Here is a 14,496-nt window from a genome sequence, read left to right as displayed (position 1 = left end):
TAAATGAATAATATACAGTGCAGGAAGAGAAAAAAACACTGGGCTTATCTGAAACCTCCACCCAGAGACAAGATTAATATAAAGAAATAATATGACTACATAATAGTGATAACAAACCATTAGGACAAGATATATATAATAACAACAATAAAAATACAGTAAATAAATAAAAAAAAGTGTGTGTGTTGCGTGGAAGTGTATGGTTAGTGTTTGTCAGGAGGATATTGATTTAAATATCTATAAAGACTTCTGGGCAATCGTAACCAAACAACATTGTGAGTGGGAAAAAATAAAAAACATAAAAACAGATACATGGACAACATGGATGAAAAACAATTATCAATAGGCATCTGTCACTTTTACGCGTGGTAAAAATCTCAACATATTGTTATTTTAACCAAAGCAAACAACGGCTAGTTTTGTTAGCATGCAACAACAACATATCCCATGAGACTTAAGCCAGTGGCACACTGCCAAAGCATCATGGGAGATGTAGTTGGTTGAATGCTAACCATTAGGTTGGCCTGTTTTAAATTCCCCAGGGGTTATGAATGGTTATTAATGGCTTTATTAATGGTTAATAAATAACTTACCAAAGTCAATTATAAGTTATTAAACACATAAGTTGGCTCAATTGTTTAACCCCTATTCTACAAATGGGCTGCACATAGAGACCAGAGACAGAGCACATTAATCAACATTTCAGTTTCTAACTCCATGTAGGCTAAATGTGCTGTATCTGTAGTCCCTGGGCAGGTTATTACAAATTATATCATCAATACAATGCTTCAGCAAGCACTAGTATAGTACAGTAGCTACAGCACAATATGATACAATAGAATAAAATACATTACAAAAGTAGCAGAAATGTAAAAACAATGAGAGCATTCAACGCCAGTGCCAGAGATGATGATTACTCGTTATTGCAGGTTTTGTTTGCTGTAAGGCATCTCTGAAGTTCATGTTAAAAGTTAGGTAATTAGTAATCTCTCTTAATTCAATAAATAAATAAATACATTTATGTATATACGGTATATGCTATGTATCATTTGCAACTGCAGACTTGATGAATAAACCCCCTATTATTTATTAATAATATTTATTAATGTAAATAAATATTGCAGACTTAATGGCGTGTTAGAAAATGAGAACCCCATTAGCATTTAATAATGGATTAGTTACATTTATAACTGTATTACACAATCCATAATGTGTTCTTATTAATGGCTCATAGCTGATCTATAATGCATGATGACATTATTTACTAATTAAGCCATTAAAAACATTTTACAGTGGGTGATTCATCGGGAGGTGGTACTAATTTTACTTGCCAGTATAGTAGAAGACATAAAAGTTATTTAGCTTAATATATTAATAGTAAACCTCATCGAGAACATGCTTCAGCTTCATCAGAGGAACTGATGAAAATACATTTCCTACGTGAAAACCATGTATTAATAATAATAATCCATCCGTGGAGAAAACTCATCAATTTACAGATGCTGACGGGACGAAGAGTAGCTACAGTAGCAGAGAGGAACGGATTTCAGTTATCTGTGCCTGGGTGAAAGGGTTCTTTTTTTCTTTTCAGTGGGGCTGCATCTAAAACTGTGCCAAATTACATTTAAGCCCGCTGTGTCAAAGGTTGGAGCTTGCATAATGTTCTCTCAAACGCTGGAATGATCTCTTTTATCAGGAAAATGGCACATTATGCAAGGACGCACCATGACCATGCACTGATCACAGCACGTGCTTTTTAGCAGTTAAAGCATTTCTATTGATGCCTTTAATAAGGAGAAAATAAACATAGCTAATGTCGAAACTATTTCCCCTTAACAAGATGGTGCAGCAAAGAACATCTGTAGGATGTAATCTGCAGATGGTGGAAAGATTTGGATTGTGCAACTTAAAGAGGAACCAACACACTTAAATGAAATACTTTAATAATAAACATCCAAGAATATACACAGCTAAATACAGATAAATTCAACACAGATATATTTAACATGAGGATCATTATTTTTTCGCTGCAACTTTTCCCTGTGGATCCTTGGCCGTGCAAAGTGACTGAAATGCATTCAGCATCTCGCTGCTGGTCAACTTTGCTCCCTTCAACACCAGCTTGTCTCCGTCTACTGTAGCAGAGAAAGACAAAGACACAATGAGGTGACTCATAATGACACACTGACTGATAGCTCTGTAAAAGGAATGCAAAAAGGTGAAAAGTTAACTCTGAGCAGAAGTCAAGTCACACACAATGTGCAACATCCGTACAATGTTCTGCTGACCTGTGGCAGACATTTCACAAGTACTTGACTCACTCACTGTGTGGAAGTAATATCATGCGGTAAAAACATCAGCATGAACTTCCAAGTCTTGAGTTGTATATGAGGCATTGTGCTGCATGTACAGAGACACCTTTTCCTGTGTTTAATCAAAGAGCAATAACACCCTCCTGTACACCAGTGATCAAGGTCATTTATCTATAGATTACCTCTCGACATGAACAATATCTCAAAGGACTTTTTAAAGACAGAGCCCCTCTGAACCTACTGTAATTTAAAATTAAAAAAGGTAAACATGTTGTCTTTAGGCACTGGCTCAAGTGAGCTTCATAGGTGGATAAATCCTAAAGGGTTTGTAGTTTCTTCTTGCTACTTTAAAGGGATAGTTTGGGTGTTTTGAAGTGGGGTTGTATGAGGTACTTATCGATATTCAGTATATTACCTATAGTAGATGGCGGTCGGCACGCTCTCAGCTTGGAGAAACAGACATTAGTTACCGTTGCACGGAACCAAAGCAATGTACTGCTGTGAACGGGGCCGACAGCAAAATGTATTTTAGCCACCTAAATGAAAAGCTCACCTAATAAAATCAGTTTAAGTGTACGCTATATTTAGAATATTTTCACCGCTTTACCTTACCGTCAAACAGATATACTGTCTATTTTTCTGACAGAGAACTGAAGCCGCCTCTCGCCAAAGCAACCAGACTCCACTGAAAACAAATTTAATTTTACCTCGCAGAACTCAGGAGTTGCTGGTCTACCGCTGCCTCGATCGGTTAGTTTGTTTGTGTTATTGTGTGACTTTGGTTAGTTCGGATTCACCAGTCACACGATAACACAAACAAACTAACCGACTGAGGCAGCGGTAGACCAGCAACCCCCGTGTCCGGCTTTAGTTCCCCGTCGGAAAGGGCTGTCCGACGCCAAGGTAAAGGAGTGTAAATATTCTAAATATAGCGTACACTTATAATGATATTGTTTTTTAGTTTTTTTAAGGTGAGCCTTTTCTTTTACGCTTCCGCGTCGGTACTCCTGTCTGTTTCTCCAAACTGGGGGCGTGGTGACCGTCATCTACTGTAGGTAATACACTGACTATGGATAAGCACCTCATACAACCCCACTTCAAAACATCCAAACTATCCTTTTAAGGTAGTCAAATTTAAAGAAAGTAATAGACATAAGAAAGTTAATTTTCTTTAATAGCAAATCTGAGGACATTAATATGTCAAAATGCCTTTAGTTTTTTGTTGTTACTCTGTTGTCGTCCATCTGTCTTTAACCCTGTCTGTCTCTCTCTCAGACCAAACTTCCCAAATGTGTCAGTGTTAAATATGTTCTTTAATATCATCCACTTGAGGCTTGTTCACACATCTGAGTAAACAACACAAATTGTCTTCATGGGGAACAACGACAACAAAATTGTATGACTGTGTGACCGTTAATGACTCTACATATCTTCAGTGGTATAAAAACCAATGGCAGGAATCTGAACTTTAAATGCAAAACTCCAGCCACAATCACACTGCTTCATAAAGTCTCACAGTTAAATATCTTCTCCCACACATTTGAATGTGGTCACAGGTAATACTTACGATAAGTGATATCCACTACCGGTTCAGACTTGTCATGTTTCACCGTGGACATCACCTCACAGTTCATGTTGGTAGCTCTGGCCTTCTCTGAGCCCACCAAGGCCAGAAACTCCCTGTGGGGCAACAGGAGCATACGATTGATTACATTACAGCAGGGATGGAAAGTAACTTAGTACATTTATCAAAGTATGTCAGTACAATTTTAAGGGTTCCTGTATTTTACTTGAATATTTCCATTTTCTGCTACTGTGCACTTCAACTTGAAGTATTTAACAATGTGGTACATTTAATCAAGTAACGTATCTGAACACTTCTCCCTCTAATGCATTACAGATAGTAGACACAACGGTTGTTCAATTATAGGGCTTACATCATGTAGGAGTATAACATTAGTCACCAATATTAACACTGGTGACTAATGGCCCAACACACCCTTATTACTATCACTTATTTTCTATGATTAAACCACATCTGAGGAGGACTGTGAGGGAGTGTGCAGCAGACTGTGCTTGACCGACATCTGTCTGGATCATCGTTGCACCCTTTGGGTGTGAGAGGTTACACCTTTATTACTCTTATATTGGCTGTTCAGTTTGGTTATAGCAGACATGTCATTGCAGGGTAAAGGTTGTAGATAATAACATTAATTAAGGCCCTGTTCCATTTAGGTGGGCCAGGACCCTGCTATTGTGCATCCTGGCTCACTGGAATGGCTGTGGCACACTAAATATAACGGGACCATAATTTAATGTGATCAATTACACCTGTGTTTACCCTGTGATGACATGTCCAGCTCAGCCCAACAAGAGCAGTCCAAGTGAAAACACGTGTGTAACAGTGCAGGACCTCTATTTAAAACCATTTTTTAACTTTTCAGATCAAATATTTAAGACATTTAGATTAAAAAAAGCTCGGACCAAGCCAGAAATCTTGGTGTAGTCATGGACTCTGACCTGAGCTTTAACAGCCATATTAAGACAATTACGAAGACAGCCTTCTATCACCTGAAGAATATAGCAAGAATTAAAGGACTGATGTCTCAGCAGGATTTGGAAAAACTAGTCCATGCATTTATCTTCAGCCAACTTGACTACTGTAACGGCGTCTTTACTGGTCTTCGTAAAAAATGGATTAGACAGCTGCAGCTGATTCAGAACCTGCTGCTGCTAGAGTCCTCACTAAGACCAAGAAAGTGGATCATATCAGTCCAGTTCTGAGGACTCTACACTGGCTGCTTGTCTCTCAGAGAATTGATTTCTATAATAAATACTCCTGCTGGTTTACAAAGCACTAAATGGTTTATGGCCAAAATACATTTCTGATCTTCTGCTATGTTATGAACCATCCAGACCTCTCAGGTTCATCTGGATCAGGTCTGCTTAGTGTCCAAAAGAGTCACAACTAAACATGCAGAAGAAGCGTTAAGTTTTTATGCATCAAATATCTGGAACAAGCTCCCAGAAAAATACAGGACCAACTCCAACTCTGAGTTCTTTTAAATCAAAGCTTAAAACTTTCCTGTTTGCTGCTGCTGCTTTTTATTAAACCAGATAATGATCTTATACTGAACTAGAGCTTTTACTCTTGTGTGTTATACTCTATTTTAGCTCCTATTTTTAGCTTGTTTTTATTTTCTAATCTTTAATGTTTTTATAACTGTTTTAATTATGTCTTAATGTTCTTTTGCACTTGTTCTTGAATGTTTATATAAAGCACTTTGAATATCCCTGTTGCTGAAATGTGCTCTACAGATAAAGCTGCCTTGCCTAAATTTCAGACAAATAATGTTGTATATTGTGTAGGTAAAGTAGGTAAGGGAACTCCGTTTATCATAGCTATTTAATAAGTCAAACTCTTCACAACCACATCCCTTCATCAGTCCTCCTAATGAGACAATAACAACCTGCAGACTGAACTAGTGAGCTGGCTGGCTGCAGCTGTTTGGTCGCTTCATTGTTAAATTACAGCTTGAAACAAACAATCCAGTGCTACAAAAACAACTCTGCAACACAACAAGACATTAAACACACTGTTCTTACCGTGTGGACCGGACATTAGTCTCAAAAGGACAGAACTGGACCGCTATTTGCTTCACAGCCTTCAGCACCACGGTCGCTTTACTGGGAGCCGCCATGTCTTCTGTTGTGACCTCCAACCTCGGTGGTGATTGATGCTTCTCATGACGCATCACTAGAGGGCAGCAGAGGATTATAATAACTCACCATGAGGGGGATGCCTGCAGGTGACTGGGATAATTGATATAAATAAGGTACAGAATTATTATTATGGAAAAGGGAACTCACAGAATAAGGAATATGGAAGGATGCATGTGTGTGCCCAAGTAAATTATGTCACTATAATTTTTTTTTCTATTAACTTACTTGTTGATTTAATTTATTATTACTCTCGTATTTTTGTATTATTGTTGTTGTTTTTTTTGTCATGTGTGTTTTTTTTCTGTTTTTTTTGTTTTTTTAACTCTATTCTTTCTTTTTGTCATTATTATTATTGGTATTAATTTTCTTGGTTTTGTTTCGGTTTTGAATGTTGAGGTTGTTTTCTCTAATTGTACTTGATGGGTTTGTCTGTAAGCTCATCTATTTAAAAGTTGGTTTATAGACTGTTGTAATTACGAACAGTGGATTGCATATATGAAAACAGCCTTGAAAAAAGGGAACAAATTAAGTATATGTAAAAACAAATAATAAGGTACAAAATTACAGCAATAGACAGATAATGGACAGTGGATTTTATTTGAGTCATATTCATTAATTATTCTTTCCTTTAATTTATTTTATACCTTATTATTCTTTATATTGTTTTGTATAATATAAGTGTATTTTTCCTATCTAATGTGCCTTTTATGTTAGGAGGTGATAGATAGATAGATAGATAGATAGATAGATAGATAGATAGATAGATAGATAGATAGATAGATAGATAGATAGATTGATTGATTGATTGATTGATTGATTGATTAATTGGCTTTATTGATCCCCAAAGAGAAAGTGGGGTGTTACAGCAGCATTTTACATTGATCACAAAAAAATCCCTCACACAAAAAGACATGAGGTAGGTACAAGAAACACCGTATTCACAAATCTCTATATAAATGTACATACCAACTACTTTACACTGGAAATAATAAATAATAAATAAATTAAAAATAAAATAAAATAGAATTAAAGGTATATTTCTATAAATGCATTATCTTACTTTTTTTTAAAAAGTCTAATAAATGTAGAAATGTGTGATGATAGCGATGATAGAGATTATATTTTTCAATGCCTGGTCATTAGTGTAATTTTTCTATCTATTATTAATCATCTGCTACTTGGTTTCTCAGGGATTTATAGTTGAACCTCCACCTCCATAGTTCTTCCTTATAATTTTTCAAAAACCTTGACAATATATGATTAACATTTTTTGCATTTGCTCTTTGAGAGTTGGTGCATAAACATGTGTGAGGTGAGGCATGAGATGTATGGGCTGTAATGCTGCATGCCTTATGTGTAAATGCATTTACAACATGGGGTCTATGGCGAAGGTGTTGTCTATACTGAGACACGGTGTTTTGATCGCTGATAATCAGACTACTATTGGGAATGAATTCTGCAGGAGTCATTGATGTCCTGCTCTCTCCTATGATGTCAGGTGTCTATTTAAGCAGTAATAGTTTAATAACACCACTTGTAGTAAGATTAAGCTTTTATATAGGTTAGTAGTATGTAAACAGCACGATCTCGTTCACAATGACATGACAAATGACATCAGCAAATTCACGGGGAAACCGACAGTGGCACGTTCTTATAATCATCTGACAAACGATGTCACAGAGCAGAATTATGTTAGAAGAGGTCTGTCACTGCACCAAGTCAATAAAGGAGGTGCTGCTCTCCAAATAGACAATCAAACAGACACATCTCATAATCAAATAAACGAGGAGGATGGGAGTCTCCAGCTACTGCTGCTCCATGCACTCAGCAGATGAAAAAAGGTCAAAGGCCCGTCAGGGTATAAAAACAAGCATTTAAATTTTGGACTCAGTCAAATTTAATCATGGCATGAATTGCTTTTGTGAAATAAGTTAGTGTGTGTGTGTATGTGTGTAATGGGGGAGTTTGCTGCATGACATCAAAACAGCAATTTTGTAATTTCTTTTGCGAGGAATGGTTGTCAAATCTGATTTTCACAGTGGAGAATATAAATGTGTGTTTATCTCTTGGCCACATTTGTGTCACGATGAATAATAATAAATGTAAGTTTAGTTCATTTTCTCAATAAACGGATAAATAAGTTTCAGTGGTCAGATCATTTTTGTCATGTTTGAAAAAGACTCCCAAGAAAAGAGAGATAAAACTGAATATTAATCATCTTATCTGCCCATTTTGTAAAAAAAAAACAAAAAAACAAAAACGTTTGCATTGCGTTTGCCCTTCTTTCACCTCTGTTCAGTATAGCTGCTGTGTATTTATAGCCACCTTGTTTTCAGGGCGTGTGTAGTGTTATTCTCACATCAGCCCACCCGAACTTGCACAATTTATCCTAACTTCAACACGCCTCAAGTCTCTTTCCTGCGCGGCCGACAGTCCGACGCAGACTGTGACAGTTGTACAGTGGAGGCACGGGGCTCTAAATTTAGACATAGGGCTACTGAGAGGCAGAAGCATTTCCTATACACTCCCCACACCCACCACACACACACACAGATACTTATTGAGTATACTGTAAGTCCAGCAATAAGACAGTGGGGGAGAGAGCGCTCCGAAACAATGAATACTCAGGGGAATGTTTGACCTCAAAGAAAATGGAGGTATTGTGTTGGTGCAGGACTTCATTTATCAAGTTCTCTGCCTGAACACAATAATAACTTATGAAATGTCCTTTTCATTGTTAAGTACAAGGAGGCACCGGTGTATAGGATATTCGGCTTGTGTCCTTTTTAAAACTATAATACTGCTAAAGACTTGCTACTTGGTGTAAAAATTTCATTGTTACAGTGTTGGATAACATGGGTCAATGTGTCACAACACAGTGAGGTTTATATCTGCTATTCACACTTTGTGTTTAGGTGTGAATATGGAGTATAGAAGTTGTGATATTATTGTCAAACATGGAGCTGCTCCTCAGAGAGTGATTTAGGAAAGATCGTAACAGTGTATGTGAGAACACCCAGGGAGTTCTTGGGAAATACCAGTGTGTTTACTGTTGGAGAAAAAGGTATTTCTCCCTTGAGACTGATAGTGAGCAAGGGAGTAGCACTTTATTGTCAGTCGCTATTCAAGTTCTGTCTCCCTAAGGAACTTCCAGCAGTCCTTGTGTGTCCCCAGTGTGAAGCCCCGGTGTGAAGAACACAAATCCACTGTATCAGGGACTATCATTTGCGCTCTTTTTATGCTTCTCTCTACATGTGAAATATAACTGTTAATGTTACTCATAAATCATGGAAGTGTTTTCAGTGAAAACAAAAATATTTCTGTTCTGTTTAAAGTTTCTAATGTGAAACTGTTGAGCATCAGCAAATATATTTTTTTTTGAGAAATTATTTAAAATTTATAAAATGTATTTTATTTTGTATATAATTCCATATTGAATTATTATAAGCGTGCATGTGGCTCATTTAGTACAAGAAGTGTATTGCGGCATATCTTCCAAGAGCCAGTCAAGCTTGTTTTCATTTTTACTTTTTTTTTGTGGCTTTTTGACCTCTCCTGTCACTTTATGTCTTTTACCTGGTTTTATGCTGTTGTATAACCTGTCTGCAAATAAAAAAAATCTATAACTTAATTCACCTACTCATTAATTTGTTTAATATATATTTATATATTATCATCATTATTAATATCATTATCAATATCATTATTATTATTATTGTTATTATTTATTTATTAATAATTCAAAAATAATAATTAATAGTTTAATCAATGAATTATATAATTAAATCAATTATATATACATAATATTGATTATCCTTATTTTATTTTTTATATGATTTCATATTAATTTCATTAATTTTCATTTCAAAATTGATTTCGAACATGTAGAATACAAAAAAAAAAAAAAGAATGATCATACCAACAAGTGGACAGTCTGAAACAAGTAGTATTTACATACAATGAAAAGCATACGAAAAATAAATTGTCAAACACTTGATGTCTTGATTTACATATTCGAAAAGGAGTGAGAAGAAGTATAAACTTATTTAATCCCACCCCTTCTCCATAAGTCAATTATTAATTATTAACCATCTTCCTTATTGAGCCATACATATACTCTAATTAAATATTCCTAAATTTGTCTAACCATAATTATTATTATTTTTAATTATTCTAACTATAATTATTACCTTTAATCTGTGTCATACAGAAATATAAATACATTACTGATATAATTATCCTTATCAAAATATAAATTTGTTATCAATCCAGAATACCAATTAATTACTTATAATATAGCTTAATCACAATACCAATTCATTACTTACATATGTATCTTAATCATATTGACTATTTGTTATCTTTTCTTATATGCGCATATATATATATATGTATATATATATATATATACATATATATATATATGCATGGTGCCCATATAGTACAAAAAGTGTCTTGCAGCAGCACATCTACCAAGAGCCAGTCAAGCTTTAGTGCTCGTGAACTACATTTCCCATGAGGCTTCGCGCCGCGGCTGCTCTCCTCCTCCTCCTCCCAGCAGCAGAGTCCTGCTGCCTGGCGGAGCTCACAGAGAGCTGAGCAGAGCAGACTGAAATGAACAGCTCCGTGTGTCTCTCACGTCCAGTAAATGTGCGCAGCGTGAAGAAGGGAGACGCATCGCTGTCTGTGTGAGTCCTCTTCAGACTAAAACATCTTTAATGTGACACCGGGAAGCTTTAGACGGAGGATACAGACGCACTAAACACATCTAAAGCACTTTCTGTTCAACCAGCCGCTGAATGCAGATTGTTTTTGGAGGATAGACTAGCCCTGTTTGTCTGGTAAGCGCTCCTTTCCATACCTTCACACCTCTGCGTAAAAGTTGTGTTCTTGTTTATTTGTTTTCATGTCACTGCTGCAGCTGGGCTGATATTATATAGGTATGTATGTGTGAGTGTGGCATTGGGAAAACTTCACTGACTGAGCAGCTAGTTGTGACTGCGGCAGACTCAATGCTGCATATGTGTGTGTCTGTGACTGTCAAGTTGGAACAGAGACTTGTTGCCTTCAACCACAACATTTTGTGTTTCCTGTTCATATTATACAGTTCTGAGCTGCTGGTTGCACTTCAATATTATTGGAGAAGCTGTCTTTTTCTGTTTAAAATTGGCTTGTAGTTTCCTTTTTTTCATCTCCTGCTGCATCAGGTACATTTTTAAAGATTTATTATTAATTAATATAACTGTAAACCCTTTAAACATGCACTATCTGCAACCAACTTGGACTCTAACCACTGGCACACTTTACACTATACATCCTATACACCACTTTATACACTGCACATATGTACATACTACATTTATTTATTGATGGACTGTACACACTATGTTCACCCATTCACTCTGTATCTTTTATATCTCTATTATTGTTTTCATAATTTGTGTATACCTTTGCCTCTCCTGTGTTTCACTCTGTTTGATGATGTTGCTGCTTTGTCACCTGAATTAATCACCTGGATTAATAAAGGTTCATCTTATCTTATCTTATCTTATCATATAACCTTGGTGCTACCTTCACATTTCTATAACCACACACCTTAAAGGTCCAATATCATGCTCATTTTCAGGTTCATACTTGTATTTTGTGTGTCTACTAGAACATGTTTACATGCTGTAATGTTAAAACAAACCTTTATTTTTCTCATACTGTCTGTCTGAATATACCTGTATTCACCCTCCTGTCTGAAACGCTCCGTTTTTAGTGCATTTCAACGGAATTGCGTTGCCAGGCAACAGCTTGGGTCCATGTTTACTTCCTGTCAGCTGATGTTATTTACATACACTGCAATAGGAAATAACCGGGGACACATTTAGAATATTTACGTTTAAAACTGTGTTAATGGTCTAAATATTGTATATTTGTGACATCACAAATGGACAGAAATCCAAACGACTTGTTTCAAACGCACAATTTCTGAATACGGGCTGTGTGTATTTCTCCGTATTTTGAACGTTTTGATAGTTTAGCAGTATTTATATAGCACTTAAACCTGCTTTATAATATAAAAGACATGAAAATCTCACTTTTTACAATATGGGACCTTTAATATTCTTTATGTTAATTGACTTATATCAAGGGTAGTGATTTTAAAACGTCTCCTTCTTGTTTGCCTCCTTGTTTACAGTGTATGTATTCATACAGGAAATTAGTAATGGCCTGGCATTCTTCTTCATGCGTTTTTTTCTTTTCTTACCAGAACATTTGTGGGAACCTTTTCCATCTTCATGACAGCGAGATGTGCCTGTGCTTCTTTTTAAGATGCAAATCAAATCCCCCCCCCCATGTTGACAGTTTGACTGGCTTTAGTCACACATGCACACACACATTATACCATGTACTGTATGGATGGTCATGTGTGAGTGGATGCTGCTGTAAGCCCGCTGGATAACCTCAGACATGCATCGTCCTCATTGATACTGACAAGTAGGGCGATACCATACGTATCATGATACAGGGGTAACGACTTGATATATTGAGATGTATTGCGATACTGTAAGCAAGGCGATATATTGGGATTTCTTAGGAAAACTGTCATAGTATAAAGAACAAATACACCATTTCAGATTAGGCAAACTAACACATTAATGCTGCCCCCAAACTGCATATGATTATCATAAAGTGGGCATGTTTGTAAAGGGCGGACTCGTGGGTACCCATACAACCCATTTTCATTCACATATCTTGAAGTCAGAGGCATAACTTTGGAGCATAATTTAGTATGACATGGATGGTACCAGTGGATTCCTTAGGTTTTCGAGATTTTTAAGAGGTTAATTTAAAATCCATACAGTGTTTTTGGAGAATCGATATATCAACATAATATCGCGATACTCATGTGTATTGCTATTTTCTTACACCCCTACTGACAAGTACATGGCCTCTCCTTCATTATAGAGCTGGCATGCACACATGAACAAACAAACATGTGCATAATATGTGATGCGTGGTGAAGCAGAGGCACACACACACACACACACACACACACACTATTCTACAACCATCTTTCTCTGTAATTGTAAATCCTCCCTGCTCACCTGCCGAATAAATAAACAGCCCTTTTCACACTCTGTCAATTCTCTTCAGGTTCTCTCTAATACCCCCAACCCTCTCGCCAACACACACACACACACACACATACACACACACACATAGAGAGCCAAATGCCGCCAATAGACACCCACTCCTCCCTCAGTTCATAGGAGCTGTTGGCAGGCCGTCTACCCTGCAGCACACTGGCTTTCACAGAAGTTGACATTCGCCTCAGCAAACACAATTTGCACTTTGTTTTAGCTTCCCCATGCTTTCGCTGCACTTCCTCGTGTTTTATGCTAAACATTAACGAAATGGGTCTTTCCTTGACATCTTTTAATAGGAGCACGGTGAATAAATACCCACAGCCGCTCTGGCGAAACTGGCAGCAGTCGTGTTTTGCATCCTAAATCTGTAACCGTGCCTAAAATGAGCGTAGAGTTCTTGAAATACCCCCTCTGTGTTTAAGTCCAGCGTTGAAGCAAAATGATCCCCAAATCCTCGCCCTTCTTCGTTTTCTCCTTCAGCTTGTTTTCATGTCATCGTATTGCTGGCAGGCTTTAGCGGCTTTACAACACGCACATGTCAAAGACACATAGCTGGATGTCTGCGCACGACTAAATCTCTGTCGCTCTTTAAGCGATAGACCGTGCAAATGTAAGAGGACAGCAGCATGGCAAATGCTTTGTGACAGTTTTAACTTCAGAGTATTCATAGCAAGCTGCTAATGCTGGTATTTGGACGGAGACGAGGCCGGGTATGTGCAGCTGTTGCACGTATAAGAAGGGAGATGAGTGAGGAGCAAAAGGGGAGTTTACCAAACTGCACCAGTTGAAGTCCAGTTTGTTTTGGGTTGTTATGGGTGGCCTTTTGTTCTTACACACACACACACTTCTTAATTGAAAGGGATCACTCTCAAGCTGTCCAAACATTTTCCCATCCAGCTTGGATAGGAGGGTCTAACCTCAGACTACATCCGCATTGAGCCAGCTGAATCTGAAAACGTTGCTGCTTATAAGTTTAATTATTACAACCAAACTCATGATTTAGATGCCCTCAATTGTTTCTTAGTCTGTTCTATTTCTAATTGTGATCTCTGTTTACTAATGTCACCTGTTACAAGGTAGCCGATGAGATTGTTATCAGGCTGTTAAATAGGCATTATCGGTCACTATAAGCACCATAGATGTGGGTCAATAGGGGCCTACTACACCCAATAGTAGGTTTTATCCTCTATTCACATGGTAGATCACCGAAAGAAGGTCTAAAAAGACACAACAGCAACTTTTAGCAACCGTAATAATAATGACAGGAGCCGAAGCGGAAGTGAAACTCCATATGGGGTGGAGGTCGGGGCGATGGATGGGACACA

At 37.1% G+C, this 14,496-nt stretch overlaps 3 protein-coding genes across 5 annotated transcripts in view; 1 reads left to right on the top strand and 2 right to left on the bottom strand.

Moving 5' to 3' along the window:
- The window catches only part of LOC141754250 (uncharacterized), a 164,658-nt gene that overhangs the window by 116,799 nt on the left and 33,363 nt on the right, over positions 1 to 14,496 (bottom strand). The window lies entirely within an intron of this gene.
- On the bottom strand, positions 1,927 to 6,073 carry mrpl53 (mitochondrial ribosomal protein L53). Its single transcript, XM_074613945.1, has 3 exons — positions 5,919 to 6,073; positions 3,880 to 3,992; positions 1,927 to 2,135 (listed from the first exon to the last, which is right to left on the bottom strand). Exons 1-3 carry the CDS (start codon positions 6,065 to 6,067, stop codon positions 2,017 to 2,019), a joined length of 381 nt encoding a protein of 126 aa, XP_074470046.1. The 5' UTR covers positions 6,068 to 6,073; the 3' UTR covers positions 1,927 to 2,016.
- pag1 (phosphoprotein membrane anchor with glycosphingolipid microdomains 1) overlaps positions 10,594 to 14,496 on the top strand; it is a 60,718-nt gene continuing 56,815 nt past the window's right edge. For all 3 annotated transcript variants that reach the window (XM_074613191.1, XM_074613190.1, XM_074613189.1), the window contains exon 1: positions 10,594 to 10,876. The gene's annotated coding sequence lies outside the window, so the exon portion shown is untranslated. The remainder of the gene's footprint in view (positions 10,877 to 14,496) is intronic.

This window comes from Sebastes fasciatus, chromosome 17, assembly GCF_043250625.1.
Source record: "Sebastes fasciatus isolate fSebFas1 chromosome 17, fSebFas1.pri, whole genome shotgun sequence".
NCBI classification, from domain to species: domain Eukaryota; kingdom Metazoa; phylum Chordata; class Actinopteri; order Perciformes; family Sebastidae; genus Sebastes; species Sebastes fasciatus.
Note: the sequence above shows the minus strand (reverse complement) of the source record. Positions and strands in the feature narration are given on the sequence as shown.